This window comes from Centroberyx affinis, unplaced genomic scaffold (assembly GCF_046629955.1).
Source record: "Centroberyx affinis isolate AG114_WGS23_722 - 3 ecotype Tasmania unplaced genomic scaffold, CSIRO-AGI_Caff_v1 ptg003834l_1, whole genome shotgun sequence".
Classification (NCBI taxonomy): Eukaryota; Metazoa; Chordata; class Actinopteri; order Beryciformes; family Berycidae; genus Centroberyx; species Centroberyx affinis.
In genome coordinates, this window is record NW_027281687.1 from 1 (window position 1) to 20,000 (window position 20,000).

Below are 20,000 nucleotides of genomic sequence, written 5' to 3' on the forward strand. Positions count from 1 at the left end.
GTGAGTATAGTTAGTATATATAGGTAGTGAGTATAGTTAGTATATATAGGTAGTGAGTATAGTTAGTATATATAGTTAGTGAGTATAGTTAGTATATATAGTTAGTGAGTATAGTTAGTATATATAGGTAGTGAGTATAGTTAGTATATATAGTTAGTATATATAGTTAGTATATATAGTTAGCTGATGTCTGTGTGTGCAGGTGCAGCAGCTGAGGCAGCAGGCTCTGGCACACCGCCTCAGATCCTGGGGAACTAATTTCTCCAGAGACCACCTGAGCCAGCTGCAGTCTGAACACAACGCTCTGTGGGAGCCGAGCGACACCGACCCCCCCACCGACACCGACCCCCCCTCCCCCCGCCTGACCTCTGACCTCTGCACCCATCCGGACGGCGGTAGCATCTCCTGTGTGGAGGCTCTGGACCTGGCCAGGTGGGAGACAGAGGCTGCATCACCTGACAGCCTCTTCTTTTGATATCAGTTTAATTAGTCTCACTGCCTGTCTGTCTGTCTGTCTCACTGTCTGTCTGTCTGTCTCACTGTCTGTCTGTCTCACTGTCTGTCTGTCTGTCTGTCTCACTGTCTGTCTGTCTGTCTGTCTCACTGTCTGTCTGTCTCACTGTCTGTCTGTCTCACTGTCTGTCTGTCTGTCTGTCTCTGTCTCACTGGCAGCCGCTCCAGTAACTCCAGCAAGAGGACTTCTGTTGGGGGGGCAGAAGACACACACGCACACCACACACACACCAACACACACGCACACCACACACACACCAACACACACACACACCACACACACACCAACACACACACACACCCCGGTCCTCCTGCTGAAAGGCGTTTGGCTTGGGGAGAAGAAGAGGAAGAGACAGACGAGTACGTTGTTATTCTACTGCTTTCTACTGCGCTTTCATATGAGTAGTAGTAGTAGTAGTAGTAGTATTACAGTAGTAGTATTACAGCAGTAGTAGTAGTAGTAGTAGTATTACAGCAGTAGTAGTAGTAGTATTACAGCAGTAGTAGTAGTAGTATTACAGCAGTAGTAGTAGTAGTATTACAGCAGTAGTAGTAGTAGGATTACAGCAGTAGTAGTAGTAGTATTACAGCAGTAGTAGTAGTAGTATTACAGCAGTAGTATTCTCCTGGTTTCGTGGAGAGTTTTATGTTCCATGTTGAGTCTTTTCCACTCTGACAGTCAGTTGGTTTCTGATGACGCTTCAACGTTCCTGCAGTTCTGAGAAGAGATGATTCTCACAACCCTGTGTGTGTGTGTGTGTGTGTGTGTGTGTGTGTGTGTGTGTGTGCGTGCGTGTGTGTGTGCGTGCGTGTGTAGGGAGGGGAGGTTACCGACTCCCCGGCTGAAGCTGCGACCGGTTCAGAGAACTCACCATGACCGCACCACGCCTGCCACCGGTACACACACACACACACACACACACACACACACGCACACACACACACACACACACGCACACACACACACACACACGCGCACACACACACACACACACACACACACACACACACACACACACACACACAGAGTGACACACACTGTGTGACCTCTGGCCTCTGTGTCTCCACCAGGAGGCGCTATTCTGGTGGGAGGACTGGGGAGGACAGACAGTCTGTCTCCATACAGAGCACAGGTAACACACACACACACACACACACATACACACACACACACACACACACACACACACACACACACACACACACATACATACATTACATTGTATTGTATTGTATTGAATTGTATTGTATTTTATTCTATTTTATACTTTTACATTACTGTATATTGTTCTGCTCTCAGAGGTGTGGCACAGCTGTTTCCATGGCAGCGGGGGCGGAGACTGTGGACAACCTGCCACTCAGACAAGAGGGGGCGTGGCCAGAGAACAACCCCGCCCACCACTCCTCCTCTGGCCCTTCCCCCAACCACAAACCAGCCCCCAGCCCTGCCTCTAAACCAATCAGGATGAAGCAAAACCCTACAGCCCCGCCCCCTCTGGCCCCGCCCCCTCTGGCCCCGCCCCCTCCACACTGTATCCAGGGAACTCTCCGACACCCAGACTTCCAACACAACGGTAAGACCTGGACCTGGAGCTGGTGTTGTTGTTATTGCTCTACTTTGTTATTAATATCATTATTATTGACTTTGACTTTGACAAATAAACACAAACTGTGTTCTCACCACCCGCCTCAAAAAAAGTTAATAGGTTGTTATTATTATTGTTATCATCATTATTATTATTATTATTATTATTATTATTATTATGTGATGTACTGTACTGTAGGAAGAGTAGACCAGAATTACCCAGAATCAGCTGATGAAGTCAAATAGGTGTTTTCATGCTGCTGCTCCAGACTCCAACAGGCTTTTCTCTGAGTGATCAGACTGGAGAGTCTCCTGCACACACACACACACACACACACACACACACACACAGAAGGGGGGTGGAGGGGGGGGTGAAGGAGTGGTGGAGGGGGTGAAGGAGGGGTGAAGGGGGGGTGGAGGAGGGGTGAAGGGGGGTGAAGGAGTGGTGAAGGGGGGTGGAGGGGGGGTGAAGGAGTGGTGAAGGGGGGTGGAGGGGGGTGAAGGAGGGGTGAAGGGGGGTGAAGGGGGGTGGAGGGTCCTGAGTGATGGAGTCTGCCTCTCTCTTTACTGTGTGACTGTAAAGGTCAGAGTTGGGTCAGAGGTCAGAGGTCAGAGGTCAGAGGTCGGTCTGTGTGTTGTCAGGCAGACTGATGACACTCCTTCTGTCACGTTTCCATCGCTCTGACGACACAAAGTTCAACCAGCTGAACTTTTCCCATCAGCGTGCGTTCAGCCAATCAGAGGCCTTCCTCTGAACACGAGCCCACAGGCGACCGAGACAAAGATGAACCACAGAAAGCCTGCTGGAGGTTTTCAGATCAGGTTCTGATCGCCTGCATTCAGCTGCTGTCCCAGGTGTAAACCAGCCTGCAGTGAAAGCCACTGCTGGACTCATTATACCCATTCACACACACACACACACACACACACTCACACACACACTCACACACACACACACACACACACACAGGGAGTCCCCCTCTCCTCTTCACTTCCTGCTCATGTTTCCAGCTCTTCAATAGATCCTCATGTCACGTGAAGCCTGGAAGAGTCTGGCAAACAGATTAGAGTTTACTTAAGCAATATTACACGAGAGGGTGTGCGTTACCGTCATTATTGGCACTCCGTTTCCCTGGAAATACATGGGGTCTGACTAATAACTGGAAAACAATCAGTCACGTCAGTAGGGTCCTATGTAATGGAACCTAGTTTACTGCTCCAGCAAGTAGGCGGAGCCTTAGTACCGACCTGCAACAGACGAGTTCTAGTCCCTGTTGAGTCAGCAGCCAACTGGAGCTAATGCTTTCTAGAGATCGCGGGATTTCCCAAACTGAATAAATACCACACATATAAACACAAAACTGCCTCGCTAGCTCAGTCTTGTTGTAACTAAGATATCTGCTGAAAAAAATAATTTTTCCATGGACAGATTTAGCTGCTACGTCCGCGAACTTCACATGTATTTTTAAGCTAGTAGACTCACCGGCACAGCTGATGGAGGATGCAGAGCGTCTGGAACATCAAGGCTGAACAGAGTTAGCGTAGCGTTATATTTAAATATATTGTATGATAATATGGCGGAGTAATATTAGTGATGAGCACGGCTAGGTGTGCTGTCATGCTGATTTGAGCACGTTCTAAATGTCTAGTTGACCAATCAGATCGCTTGGTCGGAACTACCTGTTGTGTAATGCACAATCATCTTCAGATATCAGTGATCATATTGTGATTCATAATCCATGTAATCTATAATCTAATCAATAACACCGACATCATCAAGTCCTGTCAGTAAAGTCTGGAAATAGAAACAATCTGATAAATGTTTTAATCTTTTACTAACTTTCTCTCCTCTCTTCCCTCTCCTCCTCTCCTCTCCTCTCATCCCCCCTCTCCTCCTCTCGTCTCTCCTCTCCTCTCTCCTCCTCTCTTCTCCTCCTTCCTCTCCTCCTCTCCTCTCTCCTCCTCTCCTCCTCTCCTCTCCTCTCTCCTCCTCTCCTCCTCCTCTCCCTCTCCTCCTCTCCTCTCCTCTCTCCTCCTCTCCTCCTCCTCTCTCCTCCTCTCCTCTCTGTCCTCTCCTCCTCTCTCTCCTCCTCCTCTCCCTCTCCTCCTCTCCTCCTCCTCTCCTCTCCTCCTCTCCTCTCCTCTCTCCTCCTCTCCTCCTCTCCTCTCTCCTCTCCTCCTCTCTCTCCTCCTCCTCTCCTCTCTCCTCCTCTCCTCCTCTCCTCTCTCTCTCTCCTCCTCCTCTCCTCCTCTCCTCCTCCTCTCCTCTCCTCTCCTCTCCTCTCCTCTCCTCTCCTCTCTCCTCTCCTCCTCTCCTCTCTCCCTCTCCTCCTCTCCTCCTCTCCTCCTCTCCTCCTCTCAGGAGAGTTAGGTTTGAGGTTCAGGCTCCAGTGTCCAGGTGGAGGTTGTGGTTCTGATGAAGGTGAATATATTGTAGTATATAATATACTATAGTATTAGTATTATAGTATTATACTAGTAGGTGTAGTAGGTAACAGACCTCGTCACCATGGTAACCAGACCTCAGGGGATTATCGGTACGTTAAACTAGCTGACTCTGTCTTGTTGCCTAGACGACCGGCTGTCGGTGATGTCGTGGCGTTCGGCGGCTTCCTGCTCGGTGGCGTCCGCCGTCCTGGAGCGCGCTCAGAAGAGACGAGACGAGTTCTGGGGGAAGAGATGACCTTTGACCCTGAACCCCCGACCCCGGGTCAGAGTGCGGACCTTGGTCGGCCCCGCTGTCGTCATGGAAACTAGCTGGTTTTGTGGCTGTTGTGTAGTTTGTTCTTCAGTAATTAATGTAATTAGTCTGAATAATGTATTTTTATAGAAATCAGTCATCAATGTAATTAGTGTGAAGAATGTTTTTATAGAATCATCTGATCTGATCAGTTCATATGAAAGAATCTGTAAAGCTGCTGGACCAGGACCAGAACCAGGACCAGGACCCCGGATTCTACCCCAACAGGTTCTGACCCGGTCCCCACAGAACAGACAGAGAGCATCATGGGATATTCATGTCAGACAGGTAGCTAGCTAAGCAGCTTGCAGCTGATTGGACGAATAAAACAACCTGAATAAAATGTTTAAAGTCTGATTTCTGATTTAAAGTCTTTCTTTGAACTTTGACCTCTGACTGTAAGAGAACTTCTACTGATGACGCTGCGACCAGTGACATCACTGTTGGACGGCCTCTCAGCCAATCATATTGCTCAGTCAGAAGTAGCTGAGCAGGTTGTGAGTTTGACAGCCAGCATTAAGAGAAGCTTGAGCTGATCTCAGACCTGCTGATCCTTCAGTCGCCGGTCCAGTTCTGAGCATCAACGTGATCCGGCATCCAGTTCATGAAGCTTCTCCACTGTCTGGTCTGAACAGTCGGAGTCAGAAGAACAGAAGAAGAAGAGCTGGTAGTTAGCATGAGCCACCATGACTGAACTGAAGAGAGTAAACTCAAACTGCAGCAACAGGAAACCCAAAGCTCCGCCCACACCGCTTGATTGACAGCTGACCTGTGGGAAGAGCAGAAACACCGGAGGAACGAGTCGTCAGTTTCAGAGTTGTGACTGAGCGGATCCACCTCTGGGTTCAAACCCCATCCAGGTTTCAAACATCTGAAGCACCAGAGGAAAGTCCCTGAAGCTGCAGCGGGTCAGGGAGCAGTAGACCTGCAGCGGGTCAGTGAGCTGTAGACCTGCAGCGGGTCAGTGAGCTGTAGACCTGCAGCGGGTCAGTGAGCTGTAGACCTGCAGCGGGTCAGGGAGCTGTAGACCTGCAGCGGGTCAGGGAGCTGTAGACCTGCAGCGGGTCTGGAGCTGTAGACCTGCAGCGGGTCAGGGACCTGTCCTCTATCGTTGTGCATACTGTATATATTTTATTTACTAGTAATGATGAAGTCCTATGATCTGTTTTTCTTTTTTTCTTCTTTGTATTTGTGAAGATAACCGTGGCCGAGTTGCTCGAGTGACGTACTGAGAGTTTGAAAATCCTAAAATAAAGGTTTCAACAAAAATGAAAGGTCCCACATCATGTAAAGCAGGACCAAAGACAAAATAAAACTCAGGACAGTGGAGAATATGGGACTTGATGATTTGCCAAATAAAATAAAAATGAGACAAAAAACGAAGCTGCTGCAGCGTGACGACGACATGAACCACAACCAGACCGGACCTGCTCGCTCAGCAGAGCCGACGGGTCCGGCAGGGTCCGGCAGGGTCCGGCAGGGTCCGGCTGCAGACCTCCACTGCCAGACCAGCTCCACGCTCAGGTCTTCTTCTTCTTTCATTCTGATTCAGTCCAACGTTCTTCTTCATCGTCGGTTATATTAATTGCGCTTCACCTCTCAGGAACAGAGGACTACTTTCTTTTTCTGTCGGCTCAATCTGGAGTCTGACTTTAATCTGTTTCTGTTTGCAGTGATGTGTCTGATGGGCTTTCTGTTTTTGTCTTTTGCATTTTGTTTTGTACGTGCAGCGTGAATATTTGAGCGGAGCCTATGTGTGAATGAAGCTTGCATTTGTAAACTTTAAGGCATGGTGCTTACCAATGGTGTAAAGTTTGTTTAAGTATCTACTGAGCTGACAGGCTTTGTTCTACTATCTGCTGCTAATTTATGTTGTTAGCATGAGAGAATGAAGGAAAACATCAGCAGAGGAAGAGAACAGTGACATAACGTTTTCTCCTGTTTTCTCCTGTTCTGATGTTACATCTCTCCGGTCAGCACTGATCAGAAGACAGTCATGCACTCAGAAATTGTTTACGTCGTCCCCCTAAACATTTGGATGAATTATTATTAATTCGGAGATTTCACCACTCATAACTATGTTTCTTGTGGCAGCCTTGTGGGGCTTTTATTTTGAAAATTAAATGCGCTTCGGCAGCAAAACCGGAAATGAAAATGTGGCTTCATGGAACTTCAGCTTGGGACAAGTACAGCTCGCTTGGGAGGGAACTGGCAGTTCAGAATAACTGAGGAAGAAGAGGCCTGAGCGTGGAGCGGGCCTGACAGCGGAGCTCTGCAGCCAGACCCCTCTTGTGGTCCGGCAGGTTTCCGGCCTCAGGACTGTGAACCAGGACCTTCAGGGCCCGTCTGAGTCTGAGCTCAGGAGGTCTGAGTGAGTCTTGAAACCTGACATCCGGCTCTCAGAGGAGCAGCTCCGTGTTTTAGCCTCTGTGGTGCAGAGAGTGAAACCAGTGAGACTCGCTTGAGGTTTTTGGGTCTCATGCTGGAGTTCCACTTTGGTTTTGAACTCCAGCATCCAGAGCAGAGTCTGGAAAACTGTCAAACAGCTCAGCGTGTGGAAGACTGCGCTGCAACATGTTAAGAACACGCGTGATCTTCCTGAGGGTCTGGGTCGGAGGCCTGAGCTCCACCTCGGTTTTAAAAGCCAGAGGAGCGACCGAACGGTCCGAGAGGGTCTGGGTCCGAGCCTCGACATCCCGAACAGAGACCCAGACCTGGTCCACACTAAGCCGGTCTTTATTTCTCTGTGTGGTCCTCCTGTCAGCTGTGTCCTCCTCAGCCTGTCATGTCACCCTGCAGGAGGGAGAAGACGCTCTGTCATTTCTACATCTTTCTAAACACGGATCTTCCCGCCATCGACCACAAGACACCGACTGTCCTGTTAGTCAGGAGCCGGGGGTTCGAACCCCGGAGCTCCGGCTGCTTTGATCCTCCCTCCTGTGGTAACGAGGTTTGACCCCGTTAGAGGAAGAAATCCCCCGAATCACTAACTGTTCAAATCAGCTGTTGGTGACGTTCTTTCCGTTCCTGCCTCCCTTCAGTGGTCTGTTGTGTTTTTCTTCTCGGTGGATAACCGGCCAATCACAGACGAGGTGACGTCACCTCCAGATGTTTCCAGCAGCTCCAGTGGAGTTTGAGATGAGAAAATGTTTCAGGATGTAAAACCTCAGCGGTAAACGTCAGGTTTTGGTGTCAGTCCCTCAGGATCAAAGAGCGAGGGCTTCTTTCTAGAGCCGCCATTTTGACCAAGAGACGTTCAACAATCATACAGGGAGAGATCCACCAGAGAAGAGGAGAGAGACCAGTTTCTCCACCACAGGAGCAGGAGAGAGACCAGCATGCACTGCAGCAGACTCAATAGACCAGAATGCACTGCAGCAGAGAGACAGGTTTAAATAAGAAAGGCGACTCTCACTTTTTCTCCTCTGGAAACACTTTGGCCCTCTCAGTGTCGCTCTCTCCACCTACACATGAAACCAGAGTGAAGTTAGCTTCATATTGAATATTCAGTTGATATTCATTTTTTTCACCTTCAATCAGTTGTAAAGCAAACAAGTCGAAGATCTTTGATAAAAATATTTGTGATGACTGGATGAGGAATAATTAACTACTGGCCTCAATATATGAGAAAATATGCTTCTGTTTTTACACTCATTCACATTTCAGCAGCTTGTTTCCCACATCAGGTCAGTCTGATTTATTAATTACAGATTATGTTCAATTACATGACTGAATACAGACACTGCATGTCTTCCCCTCTCTCTCTCTCTCTCTCTCTCTCTCTCTCTCTCTCTCTCTCTCTCTCTCTCTCTCTCTCTCTCTCTCTCTCTCTCTCTCTCTATCGCTCTCTCTCTCTCTCTCTCTCTCTCTCCCTCTCTATCTCTCTCTGTCTGTCTCTCTCTCTATTAAAGCAGAAGTGATGTCATCTGAAAGGTTGCTATGGAAGAAGAAGAGCAAACATCATCATCACTTCCTCTGGACTGCAAAAACTGGTTACTCCGCAACTACACACACACACACACACACACACACACACACACACACACACACACACTATATGTAATCTTCAAAGTATTTACTTTGGAAGATTTGTAAATTCCCCTCATAACAATAAACTGCAGTGTAAATTACACAGTGTAAATGTGTGTGTGTGTGTGTGTGTGTGACATAATCTCAGTATGTGAACACTGCGTTTCAAACCTTTATTTGTCAAGGGAAGGTTGACGACACAAAAACCTGGGGGGGTGGGGGTGGTGGTGGGGGGGGGGGGGGGGGTCAATGAATAGCAATCAATGAGTAGCAATGAATAAATCAATATTTTATTTCCTTCTTATTTCCCTCCTCTTCCCCCAGTTTGCCTCGTGCCACTGTAAACAATAACCTGTGTGTGTGTGTGTGTGTGTGTGTGTGTGTGTGTGTGTGTGTGTGTGTGTGTGTGTGTGTGTGTGTCTTTATGGGAAATTTACAGAACAATGTGGATCTTCCAACTTCTATTCCAGTGGGAAGTACTGTCTACACACACACACACAACACACACACACACACACACACACACACACACACACACACACACACACACACACACACGCTCAGAAAGAGGATATGATGTCAGTGAAAGAGGACAATTAATTTGCTCATTTAGCATTTTAATACAAATGTCAAAGACGCACACACACCCTGACAGCTAATTTCCTTTTTATGTAACTGACAGTAAACAGAATAACAAGTCAGCACTGACCTGACCTGTGTGTGTGTGTGTGTGTGTGTGTGTGTGTGTGTGTGTGTGTGTGTGTGTGTGTGTCTTGGGGTTTTTTAGCTGGTTACCTGTCCTATATTCTGCAGAAGGGGGCGGAGGGCTGAGTGATATAAAGAGACGGGCGAGAGACACTTCCACAATACAGCATCTACCGAGAGGTAAGAGAGACACAGAGAGAGACGGAGAGAGAGAGAGAGAGAGACGGAGAGAGAGAGAGAGAGAGACGGAGAGAGAGAGAGACGGAGAGAGAGAGAGAGAGAGACGGAGAGAGAGAGAGAGAGAGACGGAGAGAGAGAGAGAGAGAGAGAGAGAGAGAAATGAGTGTATTTTTTAACACATTAGTCTGGTTTAATATGAGGGTTAAATGTTTTCTTTTGTTGTTTCTTTACAGAAGTGTTTTAATGTCTAACCTGTCTGTCTGTCCACCTGTCTGTCTGTCCACCTGTCTGTCTCCCAGGTGAAAACGGTCTGACTCTCTGAACTCTGAAAGGATAAAACCCGTCCTGCTGAAACATGAAGCTGCTCTCCGCTCTCTCCGCTCTGTCCTCGCTCCCCGCCCTGCTCCTCGTCCTGCCCCTGCTCCTGATTGGCTGGAGCGCGGACGAGGCGGCGGCGGCGGCGGTCCCCGTGAAGCGGCCGCTCAGCGAGCCGCTGCACAACCCCGAGACGTACCGCGCCGTCCAGGAGGTGTCGCAACACGTGAGTGACCACCGGAGCCGGATCAGACCGGGTCCTGCAAACAGCTTTTCATAATCCTGTTTAATATCAGCTGGTTAGAATGAAGCACAGTGATGCTAATGGACTGTCTCTCTGTCTGTCTCTCTGTCTGTCTGCCTGTCTGTCTGTCTGTCTGTCTGTCTGTCTGTCTCTCTGTCTGTCTGCCTGTCTGTCTGTCTGTCTGTCTGTCTGTCTGTCTGTCTGTCTGTCTGCCTGTCTCTCTGTCTGTCTGTCTGCCTGTCTGTCTGTCTGTCTGTCTGTCTGTCTGTCTGCCTGTCTCTCTGTCTGTCTGTCTCTCTGTCTCTCTGTCTGCCTGTCTCTCTGTCTGTCTGTCTGCAGGCTCAGAGTTCAGAGACAGAAGATGACTCCAGTGTGAGGCTGCTGTCCAGAGTGGATACTGACCAGGTGGGACACTGATACACTGACTGACTGATTGATTCATTGATCGATTGACTGAGTGACTCTGAGACTCTGTGTCTGACCTCTGACCTCTGACCTCTGACCTCCTCCTCCATCGTGCAGCACCACCTGGAGATCTGCTGCCTCCATGCCAACATCCTGGACTACTACCTGCACAACATCCTGCGTAACCATGACAACCAGCATCCCAAAATGCACCAGCTGAAGACGTCGCTCACCCGCGTCAGCGAGGACCTCCAGACACACGGCTGTGTGAGTGTGTGTGTGTGTGTGAGTGTGTGTGTGTGTGTGTGTGTGTGTGGGTGTGTGTGTGTGTGTGTGTGTGTGTGTGTGTGTGTGTGTGTGGTGTGTGTGTGTGTGTGTGTGTGTGTTAGTTGATTGGTTAATTGATTCGTTAGAGAGTATTAAGGAGAGTGAGAGAGGAAGAGAGGTGTGTGTGTGTGTGTGTGTGTGTGTGTGTGTGGTGGAACGAGTTCCCAAACTCCATTCCATCCACAGTCCCTCTCAATCCTTAAGAAAAAGCTAAAGACCAGCTCTTTAGTGAATACCTTCTCACCTGATGGCCCGGGTAACCAAACCAAAAGAAAAAACAACAGATTTGTCTCTATGCTCTGTACGCATAGAGACTCTTAGCACCAGATCTGAGTCTATAGATCTTACTCTCCTTGTTCTCCTAACTAGATCCTTGCTTGTGTTGTATGAAAAGCTCATGTGTAAGTCACTTTGGATAAAAGCATCTGCCAGATGTGAAATTATAAATTGTAAATTGTGTGTGTGTGTGTGTGTGTGTGTGTGTGTGTGTGTGTGTGTGTGTGTGTGTGTGTGTGTGTGTGTGTGGTGGCGGTGTGGTTGATGTTATTGTTGATAACGTCTGCCTGTGGTTTCGGTTGCAGAAAGTTAACAGAAAGACAGACAGATGACTGTACTGATAACAGCTAACCTGTCTGTCTCTCTACCTGTCTGTCTCTCTACCTGTCTGTCTCTCTGCCTGTCTCTCTCTCCAGAATGTGACTCGTTACAGCGACCATCAGCACGCTGTGCAGTTTCGCAGGAAGCTCACTGAGGTAAAGACAGAAAAATAAAGATAATAATAAAAACTGAATGAGGCAGGAAGGTAGAACATTATGATGATGAAGCTGTCAGATTATTTTGATGTTGGTTGGGTGGGTTAGTTAATGCTTAATAATCATTAACTAACCCTTAATTAACAGTTAACTGATGTGTAATTTACTAATGATGTTCATGTTAATTTACACATGATTTAATAGTTTATAAAGATGACTATTAAATAATGTATAAATTAATACCTTAGTTAACATGAACACCATAAGTAAATTACACATTAGTTAACTGTTAATTAAGGGTTAGTTAATGCTTAATAAGCATTAAGTAACCCTTAACTTAGTGACCCTTATTGTAAAGTGTTACAGATTATACAGTTAAACAATGTTTAGTGTAGCAGTAGCAGTACTATCAACAGTAGTACTTTCAGTAGTCGTAGTACCAGTAGTATTGTACTAGCAGTAGTACATTTTATATCATACTCTATATTATACTGTAATTATATTTATCATCCACTGTCAACGTGATTAGAAAGTGTTTCTGATGCCTTGGTGAAACTCACTGTGTGTGTGTGTGTGTGTGTGTGTGTGTGTGTGTGTGTGTGTGTGTGTGTGGCAGATGGGGGGGCAGCAGGGCATCAACAAGGCGGTGGGGGAGGTGGACATCCTGTTCACCTACCTGCAGGACTTCTGTGTTCACGCCTGAACTCTCCGCTCTTTCTATTTATGAACACAATAAAGTTTCTATTCTGTTTTTATAAGATCTGATCTGAGGCAGAGACTCAGTTTCATATTTATCATATTTATCACATTTGTACCAACAGATTTTATATGTTTGTTTTGCTCTTATTTATTGATCTATTTATGGATAATTTGATACCGTGAACATATTTAACAGTTTTTGATACAAACGTACAGTTATTTATATTGACGAAAGGTTATGAATCTATTTATTGATTGTTAAACGTACCAATACCTGGGACTCTGGTGTTGACCTTGTTGCCATGTTATGGCTGAATTGACTGGATATGATTTACAGCATTCAGGTGTTACAGTATTTAAAGAGAAACTATTGAAGGTCTCAATGTTCTGTATGTTACAGTAACAACATGAAATACTTGAAAATAAAGTTTTATTCTACTAAGAACGTTGCTGCTTGTTCTCTCTGCCTCCATGTTGTCCACATAAACCTGCAGTCAGTAAATATGATCTCCTGTGATCCAGTCTGAGTGTAGGAGGCCGACCTCTCTGCAGCCTCCACCTCAGAACAAGCCTCCCATCATCTAACTGATCAACAATCAATCACAACACAAACTGATCAATACAGCCTGCAACTAAACACAGAAAACATGTTGAGACAAAATGAACTAAGAGAGACATGAAGAAACAAGAGGGACAATCAATACTGCAGTAGTAGCAGCAGTAGCAGTAGTAGTAATAGTAGTAGTAGTAGTAATAGTTGTGTTATTTCTTCTTATTATCAGATAATTTATTATTTGTCTCTTTATCTGCTGACTTCAGGTCAGTTATGAACTTGCTCAGACAGAAAGAAACACACACACTGTGTTCCATCACAGTCTGGCTTTAGGAAAAACGAAAAAATCAATAACGCTATTGATAAAGGCGACTGCGGTATTGGAATTGTCCTTGATTTATCAAAAGCATTTGACAATATTGACTTTGAAATTCTTCTAAACAAACTGCAGCATTATGATGTCAGAGGCACAGCGCTCAGATGGTTCAGAAGCTGTTATGGGAGGAAGCAACATGTTTATGTAAATGGTCACAGATCACATAAAACCATCAGACACGGGGTCCCCCAGGGATCCGTCTTAGGGCCGCTCCTCTTCATCTGTATAGAAATGATTTTGTGAATTCCTCTAGCATTCTACATAAAGTATTATTTGCTGATGATACAAATTTATTCTTATCACACAAAAATCTGCAAAATAATCTAAATGAGGAACTGGTGAAGGTGGATACACGGTTTAAATGCAATAAATTATCCTTAAATATAAGCAAGACAAACTTCATTGTTTTTTGCAGAAATCGAATAGAAATCGACATAATGTTGAACATGTTTGTATCAAAATAAACGGTCGGGTTATTGAGAGAGTGAAGTCCACCAAATTCCTGCGAGTTCATATTGATGAATTCTTAAACTGTAAGGGCCATATTGATGAATTGACCAAAAAATTGTCCAAATATGTTGGTTTATTTTTCAAGTTGAGAATTTTTCGTCCACTTGAAGCACTTCTAACCTTATATCAGTCTTTATTTGAGCCTCATATAAATGACTGTAATGTTATATGGTGCAATACTTTCCCTAGTTATCTTGAGAAACTACAGATTTTACAGAAGAAAGTTATGTGTTCCATATCGTGGTCCAAGGCAAAGCTCCCACTGACCTTTTCCACAGCTACAGTCTTCTGAAGCTTACTGAATGTAATATCTTTCACAATGCTTATATAATGTATAATGTTGTATCTATGCTCAGCGACAGACTTTATGACTTTATTCCCACTCACCTTCCCTCCCACATATAAGACTAGAAACAAGCATCTTATAAAGGGTAAGAAAGGTCAACTTGTAGGAGCTTCAGTGTGGAAGGAGCCTGATAACATGATAAAAATGTCATTATGTCTGTTTTCAAAAAGAGTTTAAGATAAAATATTTAAGCTTGAACACCCTGAACGGCTGGAGACTTCTGAACTAGCTCCTCTACTCTGAAATCCATTCAAACTGTTCTGTTATTTCCTCTTGCCATGTGTCTCTACTTACTGTCTCTTACCTATTGAATCAATGTTTAGACTGATGGAATAAATGTCTTAGGATCATTTAGTACTTTTTAGGGTCTTAGGTTATTCTTATGTGTTTTGTAGGTTGTAAGTGTTGCTGTATAATACATGCACTTTTTCAAATCTAGACGTGTTAGTAAACATATATTTTAAATACTATCAGCTTAGTGTCTGGACCCTGTTCCCCCTGTTCCCTGTGTCCCACTTCACATACTGTATCTGCATTCTGTCTCATAGGACTGTACTTGTGTTACTGATTTGTGAATAAACTGAACTCTGACTCTTCATGTTGATGTGCTGCAGAAACCTGCAGAAACCACAAGAAGAAGAGACCTACTTACCTACTTTACACAGAGAGACAGACAGGCAGTGAGCTGCTGTCTGTCTCTCTGTCTGTCTGTCTCTCTCTCTCTCTCTAGCTGTCTGTCTCTCAGTCTGTCTGTCTCTCTCTCTCTCTCTCTCTAGCTGTCTGTCTCTCTGTCTGTCTGTCTCTCTGTCTCTCTCTCTCTCTCTCTCTCTAGCTGTCTGTCTGTCTCTCTCTCTAGCTGTCTGTCTATCTGTCTGTCTCTCTCTCTCTAGCTGTCTGTCTGTGTCTCTCTCTCTCTCTCTCTAGCTGTCTGTCTGTGTCTCTCTCTCTCTCTCTCTAGCTGTCTGTCTGTGTCTCTCTCTCTCTCTCTCTAGCTGTCTGTCTGTCTGTCTGTCTGTCTGTCTGAACTGGAGCAGACAGACAATCTGAATCTTCAACACAGTGACTTTATTGATAAAAAAAAACAAACAAACAAAAATTGCTAAAATTAGAAATATTGACCTCTCCATGTGAACCAGTCTGCTGCCTGCCACACGTGACACACACACACACACACACACACACACACACACACACACACACACACACACCTTTTGTTCCAGTGTGAATTCTGTCTGGTCGTTTACTTCCTGGTGTGGGCGGGGTCAGGAGAGTCCTACCTGTGTCATGTCATCAGCAGGGGATTTCCCCACACAGGTGACACCAGGAAGTAAAAAAAGACACCGAACTTCCCTGTGTGTGTGTGTGTGTGTGTGTGTGTGTGTGTGTGTGTGTGTGTGTGTGTGTGTGTGTGTGTGATAAGGATCTATATTTAGCGTGGCTCTTTGTGTTCATCAGAAAGAAACTGAAGCAGAAACAGAAACAGGAGATTATTTAGCATCCAGCTTCACAACAAGCCTCCGAAACCTGATCCAGTCACATGACTCCAAACAACGTGACATCAGATCAGATCAGATCAGGTCTGATCAGATCAGATCAGATCAGATCAGGTCTGATCAGATCAGATCAGATCAAATCAGATCAGATCAGGTCTGATCAGATCAGATCAGATCAGATCAGATCAGGTCTGATCAGATCAGATCAGATCAGATCAGATCAGATCAGATCAGATCAGATCAGATCAGATCAGATCAGATCTGATCAGATCAGATCAGATCAGGTCTGATCTGATCAGACACATGGTGAAGTTTGATTTTCAGTACAGAGACAAGGAGTGTGTCAGGGAGGGGGGCTGTCTTATCAGTCCTGTCCCGACCGTCCTCTGGAGACGGTCCGGACCGGACTGTCCTCTGGAGACGGTCCGGACCGGACTGTCCTCTGGAGACAGGGACAGCAGTCAGATCTGGTAAACAGGTTGCAGGAAGGATTCAGTAGTTTTCCGCTCTGCAAACAGAGACACACTGAAGACAGAACTAACTCAATGCACATAAATGATTAAAGCTTCATTTCTTCCACAGTTAGAGAGTTAGGCAGACAGACAGGCAGACAGACAGGCAGACAGACAGGCAGACAGACAGGCAGACAGACAGGCAGACAGACAGGCAGTAGGTGTAGATACTCTGCTGTATCGTCAGAGTTTGACCTGGTTACTGTTCTGCCCCCGACTTCCAAGAACTGATGCCAACACACACACACTCACACACACACACTCACACACACACACTCACACACACACACACACACACACACACACACACACACACTCACACACACACACACACACACACACACACACACACACACGTGTTGTAGTTAAACTCATATTGAAGCAGCAGATCTTCAGATGCAGCTTCATGTTCTTTTGACCTAAAAACTTTTCTGCACAGAAATAAATTCTGTTTCTCTGCTTCTCCTGCAGCCGGAGCTTCACATTAAAGGAGAAGTGCGTAATGACTAAAAAAACCCTGATTCTTCTTCTTCTGTGGTGCTGACACGCTGACCCGCAGCTTCGTTCGGCTCAATCTAGGTCAAACGGCGACTCGGCGCTTTCTGAAACCCGTCAGAGTCGTCAGAGGCGGAGAACGAAGCTGCCGAGTCACCGTTTCCCCCGCCGAGCCGCCGAGCCGCCGAGCCGCCGAGCCGCAACCTACTTTACCCCGCCCGCCCGCCTGAGGCCGCGGTCAGACACCAGGACGCACCGCAACCTTAACGAGCTCGTTAGAGAAGTGACGTCGCCACGGAGACTCTGACGGCCGAGTCAGCGTCAGGTTGGAAGATTTTGAAAGTGGAGAAAAGAGGAGAGAGGAGAGGAGGAGAGGAGAGGAGGAGAGAGGAAGAGAGGAGAGGAGGAGGAAGAAAGAGGAGGAGAAAAGAAGGGAGACAGGATGAAAGAGGAGAAGAGATGACATCACCATGGAGACTCCAAGAAAATTTGGAACGCTGAGTCAGCATCATGTTACTATTTGTAAGAACCTAGGGACGTTTTGAAAGATGAGAGGGGGGGGGGCAGAGAGGAGGAGGAGGAGGAGGAGGAGGGGGGTGAGGGGGTGAGGGGAGGAGAGAGGTATAAAGGTGGTGGCGTCCTGCAGGCAGCAGTCTCAGTCTCAGCTGAAGATGCGTCCCGTGACCTTCATCCTCCTGCTGGCCGGGGTCGTTACCGCGGCGACGGCGACGGAGCATGGGCCGACCTGCCGACGGGCGATTCCTGCCGAACTGATCCGAGATCTGTGGAGTCAAACCAAACAGCTGATCGGCAGCTTGCCGGTAAGATCAATAACTCTTACCAATCAATAAATCTGTTTATTATCAATTAAAGGTCAATAGTAATTCCTCTTGAGTGCCCTACCAATCAAATTCAATCAAATTCATTTATTTTATCAGTTAAAGGTCAATAATTTGTATTGGAAATGGACGAAAGATCAATAATTCCTACTGATTAGCGTATCAATCAGGAAGTCGTCTTTATTATCATCAATAAAATGATTAAAGATCAATAACTCACATTCTTACAAAAAAAATCAATCATTTATGCTAATTATCAATTAAAGATGAATAATTAATATTGTTCTAAATCAAAGTTCAATACTTCATATTGATTAGTAGTAAGTCTAAATCAGAACACAGGCAATCAGGTAACATAACACATGGCGGCCATGTTGGATCTCAGCTCTGAACAGCTGACTGTGTTTCTGTCTCCACAGAACTGAACAGACGGTTCATTTCTGTCTGTTTCTGTCTGAACTGATCAATTCATCACTGATCCATCTGATTGATTTAGTGTTTAGATAATGTCAGCTTGTTAGCTAGCTAACCATAGCATCTGGTCAGCTAACCATCACTGTCTTGTTGTTAACACATCTGATTAGCACACTAGCTAACGTAGCTAGCAGCAGCTAGCGTTAGCATGTTCACATTAACATCAGTGTGTTTGCTGGCTAGTTAGCTAGCTAACAGTTTGTTCAGGTTAACTGAGCTGACTCTTCTCAAGCTCCAACTCTTCATGTTTTGGAGTAGAGACTAGGGCTAAAGACAAGACAGTTTACTGTGTCACAGGAACTGAAAGTTGTATTTATTTATAGCTCAGTATCCCACAGTCTGCCTCAACAGGCTTCACAAAACAAAAAGGTAAAGCAAAAAAGGCAAATAAATACAATATATTGCACTATCAATTAATAAGTAAATTAAAACAATAAAATGTATATCAATAGAATGAATAAACACAAAGGGCAAAAACATATCAGTGGGTCATTGTCACATGGCCGACTAGACTTGGTCATAGATGAAAGAAAACAGACATATTAAGCCTACACATATTAGAGGTGTTGACAGTAACATGGTTTCACATGTTAGAGTTCTTTAAAACCAGGTCTCGCCTGTCAGCCGGTGTGAGGGGGCAGGCCGGGGTTCTGGTCTTGGTTAGTCGTCCTGCTGCAGCGTTTTGAACAAGCTGCAGTTTAAACAATACTATGTTCTCTTCTAGATCAAGTCTAGAAGAGACAAGAGCATGGATGAGTGTCTGAGTATCTGGCATGGAAAGACTGGGTTGCATTTTAGCTATTTTAGCAGTTTTTATAATACTGTTCATATGTATTTCAAATGAAAGGTCCGGATCAAAAATAACAGAGATTCTTACTGAAGGGACTCTGAGACTCTAAAACCCTCAAAGTTAAGAAAATATTACAGAATTATAAGCGCTCTCTGCTTTCTTGGACCAAGAATGATCGTCTGTCTTCTCAGCGTTCAAGAGAAGGAAAGTTGTCGTCATCCAGCCTCTGACTGCAGATGAGAACGTCACTAAGTTTTGTAATTGTAAACGACTTTCAGTTTGGATGGAGATGTAGAGTTGAGTGTCATCTGCGTAGGAATGAAAGCCGACACCCTCTGTATGAATATGAATTAGGTGGCAGCATGTGGATGGGAAACAGTAGTGGGCCGAGGGCAGAACCCTGTGGTACTCCTCCTCTGAACGCCTGTACAGTTACAGCATGGAAACTGATGGAGAGCTTCTGGGGAGTGAAAACCACTTGAACTGAATTATTTCTCATCTTCATCATCATCATCTTTCTTCAATAATAATCTAAAAGCAGGAGTTAAAAAAGGTTTTATGAAGTTCTACCTCTTGCCTTTACAAAAAGGTATAAACTATAAATTTATCAGTTATTGGAAACATGATGTGTTTGATGTTTTTATCCCCAGAAAGAGGAGAAAGCTTCCAGGAAACTGAGACTGCTGCCCAAGTTCTGCACCAACTGTCCTGAGGTCAGTCCACCTGTCTGTCTGTCTACCTGTCTGTCTGTCTACCTGTCTACCTGTCTCTCTGTCTACCTGTCTCTGTGTCTACCTGTCTGTCTGTCTGTCTGTCTGTCTGTCTGCCTGCCTGTCTGTCTGTCTGTCTGTCTGTCTGTCTGCCTGTCTGCCTGTCTGTCTGTCTGTCTGTCCACCTGTCTGTCTGTCTGTCTGTCTGTCTGTCCGCCTGTCTGTCTGTCCGTCTGTCTGTGTGTCTGTCTGTCTGTCTGTCTGTCCGCCCATCTGTCTGTCTGTCTGTCTGTCCACCTGTCTGTCTGTCTGTCTGTCTGTCTGTCTGTCTGTCCACCTGTCTGTCTGTCTGTCTGTCTGTCCACCTGTCTGTCCACCTGTCTGTCTGTCTGTCTGTCCACCTGTCTG

The 20,000-nt window shown here is 45.8% G+C and overlaps 3 protein-coding genes across 3 annotated transcripts in view; all 3 read left to right on the forward strand.

The window, feature by feature from the left end:
- Positions 1 to 187: 187 nt before the first annotated feature.
- On the forward strand, positions 188 to 5,167 carry mdm1 (Mdm1 nuclear protein; the record flags this gene model as incomplete). Its single annotated transcript, XM_071541213.1, has 7 exons — positions 188 to 432; positions 673 to 873; positions 1,331 to 1,410; positions 1,585 to 1,646; positions 1,814 to 2,087; positions 4,461 to 4,520; positions 4,672 to 5,167. Coding segments are annotated over 7 exons (1,032 nt in total), but the record flags the coding sequence as incomplete, so codon positions are not given.
- Positions 5,168 to 10,057: 4,890 nt separating this feature from the next.
- On the forward strand, positions 10,058 to 12,902 carry il22 (interleukin 22). The gene is made up of 5 exons (XM_071541215.1): positions 10,058 to 10,293; positions 10,651 to 10,716; positions 10,834 to 10,983; positions 11,736 to 11,795; positions 12,412 to 12,902. Exons 1-5 carry the CDS (start codon positions 10,108 to 10,110, stop codon positions 12,496 to 12,498), a joined length of 549 nt encoding a protein of 182 aa, XP_071397316.1. The 5' UTR covers positions 10,058 to 10,107; the 3' UTR covers positions 12,499 to 12,902.
- A 4,548-nt stretch (positions 12,903 to 17,450) lies between these two features.
- The window catches only part of il26 (interleukin 26), a 5,778-nt gene continuing 3,228 nt past the window's right edge, over positions 17,451 to 20,000 (forward strand). The window contains exons 1-2 of the mRNA XM_071541217.1: positions 17,451 to 17,600; positions 19,533 to 19,595. Coding sequence (XP_071397318.1) covers positions 17,451 to 17,600; positions 19,533 to 19,595 — 213 coding nt within the window. The remainder of the gene's footprint in view (positions 17,601 to 19,532; positions 19,596 to 20,000) is intronic.

Bases quoted from the DNA above. Each gene is read 5' to 3' on its own strand.
- il22 (XM_071541215.1), top strand. From the start codon at position 10,108: ATGAAGCTGCTCTCCGCTCTCTCCGCTCTGTCCTCGCTCCCCGCCCTG. The intron at 10,984-11,735 runs GTGAGTGTGTGT...CTCTCTCTCCAG, and splicing joins ACCTCCAGACACACGGCTGT to AATGTGACTCGTTACAGCGA. The intron at 11,796-12,411 runs GTAAAGACAGAA...TGTGTGTGGCAG, and splicing joins TTCGCAGGAAGCTCACTGAG to ATGGGGGGGCAGCAGGGCAT.